Source organism: Mandrillus leucophaeus, unplaced genomic scaffold (assembly GCF_000951045.1).
Source record: "Mandrillus leucophaeus isolate KB7577 unplaced genomic scaffold, Mleu.le_1.0 Scaffold388, whole genome shotgun sequence".
Taxonomy (NCBI): Eukaryota; Metazoa; Chordata; class Mammalia; order Primates; family Cercopithecidae; genus Mandrillus; species Mandrillus leucophaeus.
In genome coordinates, this window is record NW_012104120.1 from 1,003,216 (window position 1) to 1,020,739 (window position 17,524).

At 50.1% G+C, this 17,524-nt stretch overlaps 1 protein-coding gene across 1 annotated transcript; it reads right to left on the reverse strand.

Moving 5' to 3' along the window:
- Positions 1-1,208: 1,208 nt before the first annotated feature.
- Positions 1,209-11,048, reverse strand: RBP3 (retinol binding protein 3, interstitial). The gene is made up of 4 exons (XM_011990910.1): positions 7,880-11,048; positions 5,952-6,142; positions 3,571-3,713; positions 1,209-1,999 (listed from the first exon to the last, which is right to left on the reverse strand). Exons 1-4 carry the CDS (start codon positions 10,931-10,933, stop codon positions 1,644-1,646), a joined length of 3,744 nt encoding a protein of 1,247 aa, XP_011846300.1. The 5' UTR covers positions 10,934-11,048; the 3' UTR covers positions 1,209-1,643.
- Between the last annotated feature and the right edge of the window lie 6,476 nt (positions 11,049-17,524).

A 17,524-nucleotide genomic window follows, 5' to 3' on the forward strand; every position in this document is an offset into this window, starting at 1 on the left:
AGGAAGGCTGAACCTGTACTTTGCTATGCAGAGGACTTTCGCTCCTGTCTATCTCAAACCCCCTTTCCAGATCAGGCCCAGGGCCTCTTCATGATGTGGTGGAAACAGAAGGATCTTTGGAACTGTACAGAGATGGGTTCAAATCCCACCTACCCTTTAACCCGCTGCACCAGACTGTGCTGTTTATTACAGAAAAGTCTTTGGTGGATGGAAGCAGACAGGGATTTCATGAAAGACCCCGGATGGTGCCTAGTCCTAGATGGGTGGGCTGGGGGACCTGGCTGAGCAATGGGTAGGGACAATGGGTCACTCCACCAGGACCACAGCCAAAGTCACACCGGGAAGTCTGGGAAGCACCTCTTGAGGGTGCTGCTGCTGTCCCTGCTAAGCATAGGGCATGGCTGTGCTGTCCTTATACACTAGGCTTCTGGCAGATGGCCACTGCCCAGGCTCCCTGGCCGCTTGCTCCAGATTAGACGTCTTGCACAGGAGCTTCTGGTTGACCAAGGCAGGACCACATGCCCATGCCCTACTGCCAGGAGGGCTGGAACAGTGGGCTTCCAGGGTGTTCAGCTTTGTAGCGGAGAAATTATGACAGCTAACATTGGCTGGGCACTAGATTGACTCACTTCATTCTCACAACTCCAAGTGTATTATTATTCTTCCCATTGAACAGATGAAGAAACTGAGGCCCAGAGAAGTGAAACAAATTGCCCAGAACCACTCAGCTGGGGAAGTGGCCGGGCTGGTTTCCCACCCAGGCGGGGCTGACATCACTGTTTCCTACCAGTTCCTATGGGCAGTGATTCTCTGATCACCCAAAGGTGCTGCAAATGCTGGGTGGCCCAAAGGAGGACACAGGTCCACCGTGCTGGCTGTGTGACCTTGGGTGAGCTGCGGAGTTTGTCTGTGTCTCAGCTGGCTCCTGGGTAGAAAATGAGAGTGGCCAGCTATGCAGCCGGCATGAGGCTCAGAAGAGACACAGCCAGCATGTGTACATCACCAGCAGAAGGGCTGCACCAGCCCTTTCCCTATTTAAGATCCACAGGACCTTTGCCACCTGCTGACCCCATAGCATCTTGCGCCACATCTTAAACAGAGTCAGCTGTCCATAGAGGCCAGCAGGGCAGATCCGGAAGATCCAAATAATATGAATGAAAAACCCATGAAAAAAGAGATTTAACAACCACTGGTGATCACTAAATTGTGGTTAATGGCTCAGTTATATAATTTATTTTATCTTCTTTATTTTTTATATTTTGGAATAATGACAGCTGCATCTGAAAACAATGATATATGCACATTAATGAGTATTTAAGAAAAAGAGCAAAGTATGAAGAAGAAAGGTAAAAATACCACCCCAAGTTCTACCACCTAGAAGGAACTTTTTAAAAATTCAGGCTGTTATGGGAAAGCCATATATATATGTATACATATACATACACATATATATGTGTATATACGTGTGTGTGTGTGTGTGTGTGTGTGTGTATGTATACATACCTCCAGCTCTAGCCTAACCAGAGCTCAGCAGGCCCCTCTGCTGCCCCTGGGAACCTCAGGCCGGGCCACCTGCAGGAGTGCCCTTGGTGTGTATCCCAGAGGTTCTGTTTGTCCTGGGGCTGTGCCTATGGGGCCCTTCCCTACGGGTGGTCCTGCAGGCCTGGGCTCCGCTTCACCCTCAGTTGGTTGTGCTGGAGCATCTCCTTGGCCCTGGTGAGAGCCTCTTCTGCAGGGACAACCATATGGGGTGTCACCCCGACCCCTTCCCAGGAGCTGCCATCCGAGGCCCCCACAGAACGGGCCGTGGGGATAGTGAGGTAGAGGTTGGTGTCATCCACGTGGTAGGTCTGTGGTGGCTGGCAACCCCCGCTGGTCACCTCCCCGATGACCAGGGCCCGGCCCAGCCTCTTCATGATGTAGGTGAACTCCTCCGCAGTGCCGGCCGTCACACTGCTGGTCAGAATGACCATGCTCTTCTTGGAGCCATAGCGTTCACCTGGAAGACATAAGGCCCTTCAGGATAGGGGTCATGTCAGGACCCTGGAGCACCTGTCTTCTCTATCCTGCCTGGGCCTGCAGTGATGGAGGAGGCCCTGGGGTTTCGGTCTGTGTCCTTGTGTCCACTTGTGAGCCACTTGACTTCTCTGAGCCTTGATTTCTGCATCCGTAAAATGGGGACAAGAATGTATGCCTAATCACGAGGATTTCAGTGCTTGACAACTCCCAATGAGGCCTTTTTATGCCAAGTGATAGGAAAGACTTGACTCTCCTGAGAAAGGGACGTCCTCTCTCTTAATGAATAATGAAAACACTTAAACTGACCTGACTTCCTTTTCACTTTGGACTCAGAAAAACCCAATTTGTGATGTCATAAGAACAACCCTCTAGGACAGCACTGTCCAACAGGAATGCAACGTGAGCCAGAATGCTGCCCATAGATGTCATTTTAGTTTTCCTAGTAGCCATGTTGAGCAAGCAAAAAGAAATCCCCGGTGTTAATTTTAATCATGTTTTGTTTAAGCCAATGTATCCAAAATACATCCATTTCAAAATGTAATCAAATAAAATTATTAATGAGGTTTTTTTTCGTAATGTCTTCAAAATCTGGTACGCATGTTACACCTCCAGCACATCTCCACTTGGGAGAGCCACATTTCAAATGCTCGGTGGCCACAGGTGGCTTGTGGCTCCCATATTGGACCTCACAGTTCTGGGACCTCACTATCTGTAGAATTGAGTCTATCTTTAACTTCCAGTCTTGAACATCTATTTGAATTTAGAATTCACCTGGTTCTGATTTGTATTTACACTTCGTAATATTATTGAATGTATGTCCTAGAAGCTACAGCAAAATGCCTGTGTATTACAGAAGCATGGACATGAAAATGATGGCGTGTTTCTCTGGTCACAGGCACACCCCCATTGATCTCTCCAGTCCTTTCTCGTTGGATAGGAGCACAAGTTCCTTGGTCTTACACACTGGGCAGGGAAGATAGATGGAGGCCGTCCACCCTGGAATGGGGCTTTGAGAGTCATGGTTCTGTAAAGCTAGCTCAGGGCCTGCCTTTGCTCCTGTAGCCACAGCTCTGTGTCCAGGGCAGTGAACAGAAGCCTGATGAGCATCATGACCTTTCCAGGCAAGTGTGTGGCACTGCAGCTGAGAGCTCAAGTATGGTGAGCACTGGAAATGCCCATTGGGGTTGGTAAGGGGCGGGGAGAATCCTTCAAATTCTGCATTTGTCCTGCAGGCTGGTGATCATAGTGCTAAGCCTGGGGGAAATTTTGGTATTAGACAAACTAATATTCACATTTTGGGTTCCACTTATTAGCTGCATGACCCTAGAAAAGATACTTGACCTAGTCAATCCCCACTTTTTTTTCCTCTAGAAAACGGGCGTAGTGATACATGCTTTTCAGGGATTCGAGATCATGCACATCTAGTGCCTGGACTAGGACAGGGCTTTACAGTCTGGTTACTAGGACTTTTACCTACACTCAAGCTGTCTTTCCCTGGTTTCCCAGAAGCTTCTAGAATGACAGTAGAAAGGGGAAAGCTTCTCCACGTACCTACAACCTGGGCGTGTGTCCAGAGTTCACTGATGGAGTCATCAGGCCGGCTGTAGATCTTATCCAGCAGAATTGGAGGGCCTTCATCAAAGAAGTAGGAGCACAAGATGGGAATGGAGGATGTGGGGCCACCGATGTTGAACCTGAGGGATGGGAAGCAGAGCCTGTTCAGGGGCTGAGCTCACAGTGAGGCCCTCTGTGCCCCTCGGGGAGGCCAGGATCTTTCTCCCATGGACGGTTCTAATTCTTGGCAGCCTCAATGTACTGCCTCTTCCTCCTTTAGAATACCATGGGTTGGCATTTTCCAGAGTATTTCCAAGAGTACTAGTCTCTTGAGAACAAGAAACTTTGTGGTCAAATATGTTATCCTTTCCTTCTGCTATATAATTAACACATGTTAATATATTAAAGGACCAGTCGGGTGCAGTGGGTCACGCCTGTAATCCCAGCACTTTGGGAGGCTGAGGTGGGTGGATCACAAGGTCATGAGATCGAGACCATCCTGGCTAACACAGTGAAATCCCATCTCTACTAAAAATACAAAAAATTAGCCGGGCGTGGTGGCAGGCACCTGTAGTCCCAGCTACTTGGGAGGCTGAGGCAGGAGAATGGTGTGAACCTGGGAGGCGGAGCTTCCAGTAAACTGAGATCGCGCCACTGCACTCCAGCCTGGGTGACAGAGTGAGACCCCATCTCAAAATATATATATATATATGTGTGTGTGTGTGTGTGTGTGTGTGTGTGTGTGTGTGTGTATATGTATAAAAGGCCCTGACAAGTCCTGCAGTCAGAAACTTGTTGATCAGTTTCCCCCATTTATTGACCATGGACTGCTCCCCTGCACCCATATCTGCCTATGAGTGGAACACATTTTGGGAAACATTGTTTTTCCCGGTTGCATTCTGTGACAATCTTATGACACCTACCGGCTGTCTTAGTTCAGGTGTCTTAACAGGGCACTTAGTGTGTTGAAATATTCAGGCTTATGGAGCCACATTGGAAGAAAGGGAGCCTGCATTTCTCCCAGGCCATTTAGATTTGTCCCACTGTGTGACCTCATTGGGGCCCTGTCTCCCCACTGGGGCTAGTGACATGTTAAGCAGCCTCATCCAGTTGATGGCCTGGGATGACCGGGCTGGGTTCTGGGCCTGTGATGTCAGTGTCTGAACCTCCAAACAAACCTCAGGGGTGGAAGGGTCTTTAAGCAAAGTGCACTTGCAGGCTGGGGCCATCTCCTCTTTAAAAAGTGTAAATGGCATATTCAGAAGAAAGGGACTTAACATGAGTGTCATTCGGGTGCTCAACAGAACTTCTAAAGAAAAAAAATGATCAGAGAGACCACAGGAACCTCAAGCTCGGGCTGTGAACACACACAGAACTGGAGCCAGGGCTAATGTTTTAGCCTTAATGTTCTTTCTTCTCCCAGGGAGGAGAAGCAGTGGGTGCAGGACTGAGAGCCACCTAGTGACCACTAAGAACCATGTGAGTGAGCACTGAGGGCTAGAGAACTGGAGCTGGGTGAATGCTCCTGCTCTGCCACCCCCTGCCACTTCTTTTAGACAACAGGGGAGCGTGGAAGGGTCACGTCTGAGGAAGGCAGCCTGCCCATTGAGGGTGCCAGGGCATGTCCACCAATGGACCCCAGAGTCACGGGATGCCAGGTCTGGCCACTGCCTGAGGGTGCTCATCCACCTCCTACCCCTAGTCCATGATGTAAACTCACGACATATGAGGCACAGTTTTACAGAAACAGAGGGGAGGTGGCTAGCTGAAGACATCCTTCTGACAATCATTTGGTGATGCAAAGAATTCTTTTGATAACAATAGTGATTAATTTCTAAATTCTCCCTGTGCGATTTCCAAATTCTGCCTGTATGACGATTCATGTGACCAGGGTTGTCATGAGTTGATTTTGTATGACATGAGGCACCTTCCCAGGTGGGAGGCCTGGCTGTCTCACACGCCACTGGCCATCAGAATCACCTGGGATGCCTGTCAAATAGAGATTATCGGGCCTGTCCGCTGGAGCTTCTGAGTCAGTAAGGGAGGAGTGGGGCCCAGGAATCAGTGTTTTTAACGTCTCCTTCCTCTCCTCCCCACTGAATCCTATGACCAGGCAAATTTGGGGTTATTTTTCATTTTGGATTGCCCTTTGGATTCTTTGGGGAGTTTTCCAAAACTGCCCGTTGCTGGGCCCGCCTTGCATTGAACCAGGATTCCTTGGGTTACTTGGTTGGGGTCTTGTTGGGCGGGGGGCTTGGCCCCTTCAGTTCTTTTGTTTTTTTGCGGGTTTCTTTTTTTTCCTTGTTTTGGCCCTTGGTTTTGCTTTTCCCCGGCAGTCCTGCGTCCTGGCTGGGAAGCACCGACCCCTGGCCACTGACCTCATGTCGATGATCATGGCATCCGTGTGCATGATCTTCTTCCAGATGTGCTCCACCAGCAGCTTGGAGACCTGGGTGAGCAGCTCACCGTCCCCAAACATGTCAAACCTCAAGTAGCCAATGTTGTCCTCAAACACATTAGTGTGGAAGGAAAACTTGATCAGCTCTTCAAAGACTTCAGGGGAAGGGATCTGTAAGAGTTGGAGGTCCTACTCAGTGTCAGGAGGAGCAGCTGGTTTTAGAGTCCAGGAAAGCAGGCACCACGGATCGCCTTTATGTCATGGGAAATATTAAGGGCATGGGACAGGAACTGACATTTCTGAAGGAGTTAGTAGATACCAGGGACTTTCCCAGTGGCATGTCTGAGATGTGAGAAGGCTAGAAGGCCCAGGAATGGTCTCCCCTCTGACCTCTCCAACCTCACCAGATACTTCCTAACGCCTCCGAGCTCACCTTCCCCTCCACTGGGGCAGGACTGGAAGATGTTAGTTACCTGTACCAGGCGCCTGGCCCTGTACTGAGTACTTTGTAGAGCTTATCATCATCCTCACAGCCACCTGTGCAGGAGATAACATGACCCCCATCTTTTCCATGGAAAAACTGAAGCACAGAGAGATTAAGTAACTAGTCTCAGGTCACACAGTCAGTAAGTGGTGGAGCCAGAATCTGAATCTACATCTGACCTCAAATCGTGAACCTTGGCTATATTGGAAAGGATGGAGCAGTTGATTTGGAAACCGGGGATCCTGCAAGCCTAGCACAGGCTACTCCCACGTGGATGCACCTCCTCCTCCCTCTCTAAGGCTGCTGGAGGGAGGCAGGACTTGGTGAGCTTGACTGGGACCAGGAGCCTTCGTTGACAGAGACACCGCCCTCCAGGCCCTGCCCTGCCCTCAGTCACAGCTCTCTGGCCCCAGGCCACTCTCCTCTGCTCCTCTCCAGGCCTCAGTTGTGAAAAATGGGGATAACAATTCTGTAGCAGATGTTTTTGGCGCTCTCAGCCCCCTCTGCTTTCAGCTGCCCCTGGCCCCACTGACAGGCTCTCCTATAGCACAGCCTTGTCTTTTCACCCTCAGCTCAGGCCTTCTCCAAGAAGGGGGAGCCTGCCCCACCCTGAGTGATGTCCTCAGGGCAACTCTTGGCCAATGTGGGACAGGAGCCACTGGGCCCCACCTGCAGAGGACTGTGCCTGGGAGCATCCCCACACTCATCAGTGTCCTTGCTTCAGCAGAACAGCTTTGAGGCATCTGCTTGTCAGCTTCCAGTCTCACTCTCCCTACTCCCTCCTTCACACCTGCTTCAGCAATGGCCTCCCAGACAAACTGCCTGCACTCAAGCCCTGGTCTCAGACCCTCCTCACAAGGGATCCCACGACAAATGCTGCCCTTTACAATCGTGATGATGCAGCAAAACCACAGGTAGAACAGCGTGGAGGTGTGAGTGCTGCCTAGGTGGAACTCTCGGCCAGCGGTGGGGCACTTGGTAAAGCCCACGGCCACCTCTGCCAGGTGTTGGCCTCTTCCCCAACACTGACAATGAGAAGCCCTGCCATCACTCACCTTCCACCCAGCCAAGGCTGAAATGCCTTCTATCCCAGGGGCTTCCAAACTGGCTTCCTGTGAGTATTGGTTGGCTTTCAAACTGGCTTCCTGTGAGGTGGGTGCAAAAATAATTGCAGGCTTTGCCATTGAAAGTACTTTTGCACCAACCTAATATGCATGTTCAACAGAGGTGTTCAGCAACCGCAGGGTCACAGAGAGTGGATGGAACAGGTTGAGAAAGAGGAAAGGACTTGACTGGTCAAAACTTAAACATGAGAACAAATCTAAAAGCCATTGTCATGCACTGCGCACAGAGCCCGGCCTGGGCAGACAATGGGCCAACTCACTCCCAGGACTGGGCTCAACCAGGTCTCCCTTGGGTCTCACCTGCATAGGGACAATTCCAGGAATGCGGTCCTTGGCATTCTCAGGGATATGGGCTGCCTTCAGGTGTGGGTCTCCGGAGAGCATCTGCAGGTCGGCCCCCAGGATCTCGGCCAGGGCCACTTCTGAGGTCACCCTGGAGTAGCGGCTCTGCAGACCGCTCAGTTTGACGGCCATCTTGGCCCCCAGCTCGGCGGAAGCATAGTTATCAGCCACCAGCTTCCCGGCCGTCTGCAGCACCGTGGGCACCTTGGCACGCAGAGCCACTATGTCCTGGGCTGTGGAAAGGGCTTCGCTCATGGGCACAGTGATGTCGGGCTCCACGCCAGCCAGGTCCCAGGCCTTGCCTGTGGTGGCACTCAGGGCCATCTGGGTGGGCATGGATGCGTATAAGGGGCTGCTGCCCACCTGGTAGATGCCCACAGAGAGTGCCCCTCCAGCTGTGGGCTCCCCAATGACCGTGGCCCGCTGCAGGTCCTGCATGGTGTGTGCAAAGGCCTCGGCCGCAGAGCCACTGGTGTGGCTTATCAGGATGTAGAGATCCTTGTGTGAGCCATAGCGCTGGCCCGCGACCTGAGGCAGGGTCCACACCTCCATGACTTTCGAGGTGGCCCTGTCAAAGACAGAATACAGGTGCTGGCGGGGTTCTGCCTCAAAGAAGTAGGAACAGAGCAGCGGGATGGCCGTGGAGTAGCTGCCAGGGTTGTAGCGCAGGTCGATCACCAGCGCAGCGGTGTCCACCAGCTGTTGCCATACCAGCCGCACAAGCTGTGGCCCCACAGCCTTCACTGTCTCCAGTTCAGCCATGGCGTCAAAACGCAGGTAGCCCAGCTGGCCGGGCAGCACCTCTGTCTTAAACAGGGCCTCAATAAGGTAGGTGAGCTCCTCTGGAGAGGGGACAGCAGGGGGTGGTGGGGGTGCTTCCTCTACCACCAGCTCACCAGGGCTGTGGAACACTAGCAGGCGGTGGTCCCCAGACACCTCCTGCAGGTCTGCTGTGAGCTGAGAGGCCAGAGACTCCAAGTCCACAGCTGTGCGATAGGCGCCCTGGGCCAGCTTGGCCCGCAGCAGGGCACTGGTCTGGCCCACGACTTCTGGGCGAGCATAGTGGGCCTCCAGCAGGTGCCCTGTGCCCTCCACCAAGGCCCCCAGGCTCTGGTGGAACTCCAGCACTTCCTGGGCTTTGTCCAGGGCCTCCTCCGCCAGCACGATGGCATCAGGCACCACTCCACCACCCAGCCAGGCCTCGCCATGATTGTCGATGAAGGTGAGGACCGGCACGGTAAGTGCGAGGCTTCCTTCCGGCGTGTCTAGCAGCGGCACGGTGAGGGTGTGCAGTAGGTTGCCCGCGGTGATCTCACCTACCAGCGTGGCCCAGCCCAGCGACTGCATGAGGAAGGCGAACTCCTCGGCGGCCGTGGCGGTGCGGTGGCTGGTGAGCAGATACACCCCACGTTGGGTGCTGTAGCGTGGGCCCGGGAGCTCCATGTGGCTGAAGTGCTCCTGTGTGATGTTGGTGCGGCGATCATAGGTGGTGAAGAGGTGAACGGGGCCGGCCTCGGGGCCCTGGAAGTAGGACAGGAGCAGGGGCACAGCGGAGGATGGCCCTCCGGGGTTGTGGCGCAGGTCCATGATGAGGTGCTCCGTGTCCTGTAACGGCTCCCACACCTGGCGCAGGACATATGGGGCCAAAACACCCAGCATGGAGGCGTCAGCAAAACTATCGAAACGCAGGTAGCCCACGTTGCCAGGCAGCACCGACACCTGGAACACAGACTCCACCAGTGCTTGCCGGATAGCGTCGTCCTCAGGCAACTCTGGGGCTGCCCCTGGTGGGTCTTCAGCTGCAGCATCGGGCACCGGCCCAGATGGGGTTTCTCTGGGCCTGATGGCTCGCACCAGGAGCCTGGGATCCTCCGATGCAGCCTGCAGGCCGGCATTGAGCTTGGTGACCAGATCGTCTTCGGAGACCACGGTGGAGAAGTCCATGCTGGCCAGGTGCTGCAGCAGGGTAGGCACACGGTCCACCAGCGTGTAGTAGTCCTTCAGTGCCTCCTGGAGGCAGTGGACCACCCCTGGAAGGGCGCTGCGAAGAGTGAGGATGTCCAGGGCTTTCTCCAGGGCCTGCTCGGCCGGTGTCCCCACACAGGGCAGCACTCCGCTGCCCTCCCATGTCTGGCTGCCTCCACCCAGGGGCCCCAGGGACCTGGACACGGGCACAGTGAAGAAGAAGTCAGACTCGCCTATCCTCAGCTTCCGGAGGTCCAGGGCCCCTCCTCCAGTCCGCTCGCCCACCACGATGGCCCTGCGCATCTGCTTGAGGATGTGCGCGATGTCCTCGGCCACGCCTTTGGTCTGGCTGCTGGTGAGGACCACCACATCCTTGTCAGCACCGTACCTTTCTCCCAGGACCTGGGGCAAGGTCCAGATCTCTGTGGTGGTGTTGGAGGGGCGGTTGTAGATAGTGTCCACGTGCAGGATGGTGTTCCCTGGGTGCAGGTAGGAGATGATGTAGGGAATGCCGGAGATCTGGCCTCCCGTGCAGTGCCGGAGATCCAGCACTAAGGCGGAGGTGCCCATGAGCTTCCCCCACACGTGGGCCACCAGGAACTCCCCCATCATGCTCAGCACCTCCTGGCCGGGAACGCTGTCCACCCGCAGGTAGCCCACATTACCCTCCAGAACCTCATGGCGGAGGCCCCTTTGCAGCCAGGCAAGCAGTTCCTCTTCTGAGAGACTGGTGAGTGCTGGGACTTGTGGGGGAGGCTCGGGGGTGCTGGGCTCATAGGAGATGACCAGGCGAGGGTCGTTCAGGGAGCTCTGCACCCCAGCTGTCAGCACACTGGCCAGCGTCTGCGGGTCTGAGATGCTCAGAATCTCGTGGCTCTTGATGGCCTGCTGGATGGCTTCCTGCATGCCCAGCAGGTTCTCTGGGAAGCAGTAGTTATCCAAGAGGACCTTGGCCATGTCCAGCACCAGGCTTGGCTGGAACAGGTGTGTGGGGCCAGCCAGGCCACAGAGCAGCATAGACATGAGCAGAACCCATTCTCTCATCATGGGACCCAGGGGGAGGCCTGGCTCTTGCACAAAAGCCCCCTGGACTGTGTGCAAGGCCGTGGCCCTGCTCTGTGCAGCTGCCTTCTGCCCTTGTCCTCCTCAGCTGGTGGACAGAAGGTCTGAGGCTAAACTCCTGAGTTGGAGCAAGGCTTCCAGCTCCAGTAAGCCTTTAATCCTGTCTAATTCAATCACATCAACCCTGGGTATCGGGGAGGAGTGGCCAGGGTGGTTTGACCCAGAAGGTACATTGCATCTTATCTTGCTGTGCTGCGTCTGCATATCACAACATTAATCGCTGCCATTATTTTAGTTCCTGCCACATGCCAGACACTGTGCTCCATCCTTTACAAGCTGACAGTTTCCACCAGAGCCTTGCAGAGTTCAGTTATTAACTCGCAAGTCCTCCTTGGAGAACTGGTTCTGCCACTGTCTCTCCCGTGGCCTCAGGGAAGTGTCTTAATTACTTTTTGTGTAGATTAAGTGAGAAAATATGTGTAAAGCACTTCTTCCCAGTACCCAGCAAGTAGGAAGCACTCATTACTGGCAAGTTCTCTGTATTAGATATTATCTCTGTTTCATAGCTAAAAAAAAAAAAAACAGGCCAGAGAGTTTTGTAACTAATAGAAGCCCATTGTTTTAGGTGGGGACAGATAGGGGTTGCAGCAAGAAGAAGCCCTTGGGGCTACAGTTGGCCCATATAGTACAGAGGCTGAGTCTGAGGCTGGCATCAGCCTCAGAGCCTGAGATTTATTTCTATGTACCATTAATGCCTCCAGGGAACAGAAGGGGTCCCCCTACAGCTTTCTAATGCTAGGAATTATGTGTCTGGACCATCACGTAGGGTGTGGAGTATAGAGGCGCCCACCTTCCAGATGTCACAGGACTAGTATTCCCATTCAGATGAGGTTAGCTCTGAGAGTTAATGGCTAGAGGTGACTCCTGATTCTTGAAGGCTCAACCCACAGCCCGCAGTTTGCAGGGAGAATCAAGCAGGAAGTCTTGGGTCTCTGTGGTCCCAGGCTTCACATGGAATCCAGATCATTCCTTCCGAATGCATAGAGCACAAGAAACAGGGAAAGGTAGATTGCTGGACTCTTCAGATCCCAGCTCCTGCCACTTCTCGTAGAAATAATGTGGGTGCTGCTTGCAACTGACTGGCTGCAGAAATCCAAGAAGTCCTGCTATGGGGTCGGAACCTGGAAGCCCTGCTTTGCCACTGAATGCCCCTGGAAATGGGCACTTCCCTCACTTAACAGACAGACAACTACTGCCCAGACAGTGGTCACAAGGCTAGGGCAGAGTGTCGGGAGAGCTGTCCCAATCTAGCTCCGGTAACACTGCCTTGGCTGAGCGGGCAGCAGGCAGGCATGCCTGTGTGCCTCAGCAGGCAGCTGGAGAAGGTGGTCTCAGGGACGTGGGCTTTCTCTGCACAGCTGAGACCCACAGTCTGCTCTTTGGAAATCATTATCTGAGGATGTTTACCAACTACTTTATGAAGGCCAAAGAGGTCAATTAGCTAAAACAAACATATTTTTAGCTCGTTAGGATTTGTGTAATGCTCAAGTGACATATGGTCACATCACTCCACCGTATGCAGCCAATGGAAGTGAGCCTGATTTACTATGAGAATGGGGCGGGGCTGGGATGCTGCCAACACCTCCGGATGAATGCACTCCTTGCATATCCTTAGACCTGCTGGGAAGGCTGGGCCTTTCTGCCTCCACTTGGAGAATCACAGTTCTGAGCATGCACTTCTGTGTCCTCAGAGGGCACTTGTCTGCCATTGCTTGAGTCCAGGCAAAGCTTCTGGCCCAGAAAGGGCTTGGGGGAGAACAGGAGTAAGACTGTCTTTGGGGAAAGGATTAACTTTAGTCTTACTAGATGTAGTTTCAGGATAGGATGTCTGGACCTATCACTGGGATTTGATTTGTGTGGCTAACCCCGAGCCTTAAGAGGGACATGAGAAAAAATCAGCCTGTTGCAAGTCCCTGGGCTGCCTGAGTTGGAGGGGCATGGGTAGAGAGGCAGTGTATCTCCTGTGGGTAAGGCCCAAGCAGGTGGAAGGGCAAGTTCTGTCCTCAGAGTTCTCTGAGCTCCAGGGGTTGTGGGGGGATGTAAGCCGATGGCGGCCGGCCTCCTTAGCTCATGAGGAGAGTATGTTCTGGGTAAGTCCCCAGAGTGAAAGCCTAGAGCTCTACGTCTTCCCATCCAGTCCCCGACAACTGTAGGCCCAGGGTGGGTTCAGAGAGTCCATTTGATCTTGGGGGCTGAGTTTCGGAGTTGGAGGGGGCTGGAAGGCCCTGCACCCCCTCACTTATACAAATGTCCTGTGGGCAGAGCTGTGGAGGGCAGCTTAGAAGCCACCCTGAACTGAACTGGTGAGAACTGAATAGGTGAGTGGGTGAGACCTTGATAAGGTGACATGAGACCATGATTAGGTGACTCGACTGCTCTGAGCCTTGGCTTCTTCAAAAGGGAAAAACAGAACAAGGAGAAAAGTCTCAGTATTGCTGGAGGATTAGGTGTTACCATCCTAGAAGTTTTGAAAGGAAGTTGAGGACATAGGAGTTGGTGACGGGCAGCTTGGCTCTGCCTGGGATTAGAACACCCCTGTGGTATTAGGGAAAGTCATTCCAAGAGGCTGGGGCTGCCCTGGAGACCTGGAGTCCTAGGGCTTCTTAGGCTCCAAACCTTTCCTGGGCCTCTACATATCTAAGGAGAAATGCCCAGACCCAGGCTCCAGAGACCAGCTCTGCAGCATCCGCAGCGCAGGTTAAGAGGGGGACAATGACACATCAGGGCTGCTGCAGGGATGGTCAGGGAGCATGCGGAGCTGGGCAGTACAGGAAGGAGTGACTTGCCTACTGCATCACAGATGTTGTCTTTTCAGTGTATTGTTGTTTTATGTCTGTCTATTGTTTTATGTTAGTTTTCCCGTCAGTGTTTTATAATGGAAATGTTCAAGTGGTACAGCAAATATCTATATACTACCATTTAAAGAAACGCTTTGACATGTTCACATTTTAAAGAACTTATCTGAGCAGACAGCGATTCATGAATCCGGTAGCTCCCCACAAGAGGTGGTTTGGGGCTCTGCAACGGAGCACAAGGGGAGACTTCCACAGGGTGAAGGCGAAAGTGGAATAAATATTACAGATGCTTTGGTTGCTTAGCGTTTCCGCCCTTGCATGTTTTGGAACATCCTGGTGGAAAGTTCGAGACCGTGTAACTGATGTCCAGTTGGCGGTCAGTGATTGACTGGGCTTAAGCTTCGGGTTCTTTTAAATTAGCTGTTTATAGGAAATGAGTCTAGGTTAGCTTTCAATTTGCTCTTGTAGAAAATCAGGGCATTAGAGCTACCTTAGTTTAATGGCTGCCTCCCTAGATTCCACCACTAACATTTTATTACCCCTTTCTCATCTCAGCTCTGCCTTACCAGCTTCCTCTACCCTGCAAGCCTCCTCTCCTCTGCAAGCCAACACATTTTTTAATGCACTTCAAAGCAAACTGAACCTTGACTTTTTATTCATTTTACTTTATTTTCATTTTACATTTTTCTTAAATCAGAGGAGTAAAACATACTCATTTTGTAGAAATGTGCAAACAAACCTTTCCCAAATCTTTTAAAATCCAGCCTCCTTTAGTAACAAGTAATCAGCATTGAATGTGTAGCCATTGTCACCTGTCTCTGCGTACACGCAGGGAGGTGCACGTATAGGAGAGATCCATCCACACATCTATAGGCAGACCATCCATTTGTCCATCCTATTGTCAGTCCTTTATTAGCATAGATGGTAATTTGCATTTTGTTTTACTCACTTAAACATACAACATAAACATCCTTCCCAGTTGAAGTATACTCATTAAATTCATCCTTTTAATGGCTACATATAGTCTGGGGATTCCTAATCCAAAAATCTGAAATCTGAAATGCTCCAAAACCTGAAACTTTTTGAGCACCGACACAACACCACAAGTGGAAAACTTCACACTTAAGTACTTAACACCAACTTTGTTTCATGCAAAAAATTATTTAAAATATTGATATAATTACCTTTAGGCTGTGCGTATAAGGCATACATGAGGCATAAATACTGTGTTTAGACTAGGGTCTCACTCCCAAGATATCTCATTATGTACATACAGATATTCCAAAATCCAAAGAGAATCTGAAATCTAAAACACTTCTTTCTCCAAAACTTTCAGATAAGGGATACTCATCCTACAGTAGTTCTTGATGATTTACTGATCTGTTCCCTTTGTGAGGCATATTTTAAGTTGTCTTTGTTTTTGCGTCAATATTGTTTCAGCGATATTGTGATAAATGTTTTTGAACACATGTTCTTAAGGGCCTAAGGTGCTTTTTCGTTTGTGGATAAATTCCCAAACCTGGTCTTGCTGAGCCAAAGGGCATACACACTTGTTTGTTTTCTTTATTGTGTTTTTTCGGTACCTTTTAAATTATCTAATAAGTGTGTCCTTTTTTTTTCACAACTTAATTGATGTATAATTAACATATAATGAACCTATTTGAAGTGTATCATTTAGTCAGTTTTGACATGTGCGTACCCCCGCAAAACTCTCACCACCACCTGGGCGACTTATACTGCTGTCGCCCTCAAGTCTTCCTGGTGCCCCTTTGCTCCCCAGTCCCCTCTGCATTCCCATATCCAGACAAACATGGATTTACTTGCTGCCAACACTATAGATCAGCTTGCAGCTTCTAGAATTTGCTATAAATGAAATGATACCATGTGTGTTGCTTTTTTATCTGTTTTATTTTGCCTAACATAATGATTGTGGGATTCACCCAGATTGCTGAATGTACCAATAGTTCATTTGTTTGCTGGGTAGCCTTCCATTGCACAGATGGACCCCAATTTGTTATCCATGCACCTGTCGAGAGCCCTTCAGGTTGCTTCCAGTGTATGAATATTACAAAGAAAGCTGATATGAGCCGGGCATGGTGGCTCACAGCTATAATCCCAGCGCTTTGGGAGGCTGAGGTGGGCTGATCACCTGAGTTCAGGAGTTCGAGACCAGCCTGGCTGACATGGTGAAACCCTGTCTCTTATACACATCTAGATGTGTATAAGAGACAGGAGGTGGGCTGATCACCTGAGTTCAGGAGTTTGAGACCAGCCTGGCTGACATGGTGAAATCTAGTCTCTACTAAAAATACAAAAATTAACTGGGCTTAGTGGCAGATGCTTGTAATCCCAGCTACTTGAGAGGCTGAAGCAGAATTGCTTGAACCCAGGAGGCAGAGGTTGCAGTGAGCCAAGATTGTGCCACTGCACTCCAGCCTGTACTACAGAGCAAGACTCTGTTTAAAAAAAAAAAAAGAAAGAAAGAAAGCTGACACAAATATTTGAGTGCAAGTCTTCGTGTGGATGTATGTCTTTTTTTTGGCTGGAGTAATACAATACCTAGGATAGGAATGTATATTTAACATTTTAAGAAACGACTCAACTGTTTTCCAAAATTTAAATTTCTACCAGCAGCAAGAGACTGCCAATTCCTCCACATCAACGGCAACAATTGGTAAGGGGAGACATTTACATTTTAGTGTTCAAATAAGTATGTTGTGGCATCTCATTGTGATTTTAATTTGCAATGGCGTTGAGCATCTTATTATGTATTCATTTGCCACTTGTATGTCTTCTATGGTGAATTCGCTGTTCAAATCTTTTGCCCATTTGTTGGGAAAGGGAGGCAGTTGTTTGTCTTATTATTGATGAAGTAAAAGTTATTTTTATATTCTGGATGTAAATCTTTTACCTGATATATGTGTTGCAAATATTTTCTTCCAGTCCACGCCCTGTCTTTTCATGCTGTCAACAGTACCTTTTGAAGATTAAAATGATGAATCCAAATTTATCATTTTTTTCCCTTTACGGTTCATGCTTTTAGTGACACAGCTAAGAAATATTTGCTGATCTCAAGGCCACAAAATCTTTCCTTTAGTATTTTGTTCTAGAATTTCCATAGCATTAGGTTTCACATGAGTCTATGATCTGTTTTTAGTTAATTAGATATCCAGTTGATCCCATGCTAGATGTTGAAAAGACTTTCCTTGTTCTAGTGAATTGTATTGGCGTCTTGATAAAAAAGTGATTGATTGCATCTGTGTGGGCCGATTTCTACAGTCTATTCCACTGCGTTCATCTATTTGTCTGTTTTCTACCCACATCACACTCTCTTGTTTACTACAGTTTATAATATGTCTTGAAATTATGTAATCTGAGTCTACCAACTTTGTTTTTCTTTATCAAAATCATTTTGGTTATTCTAGTTCCTTTGATTATCCATATAAATTTTTGATTCAAATCATTGACTTTACAATCAGACTATTGATTGGGATTGAGTTGAATGTACAAATGAGTTTGACGGACAATTTATCTCTTAACAATACTGAGTCTTCCAACCCAAGCATATGTTATATCTCTTTACTTACTTAGGGCTTCTTTGATTTATTTATCAGTGTTGTGTGGTTTCACTATATAGATCATGCAAACATTTTGCTAGGTTTATACCCACGTAATTTGTGGGGATTTTTTTTGGTGCTATTGTAAATGGCATTTTTTTCTT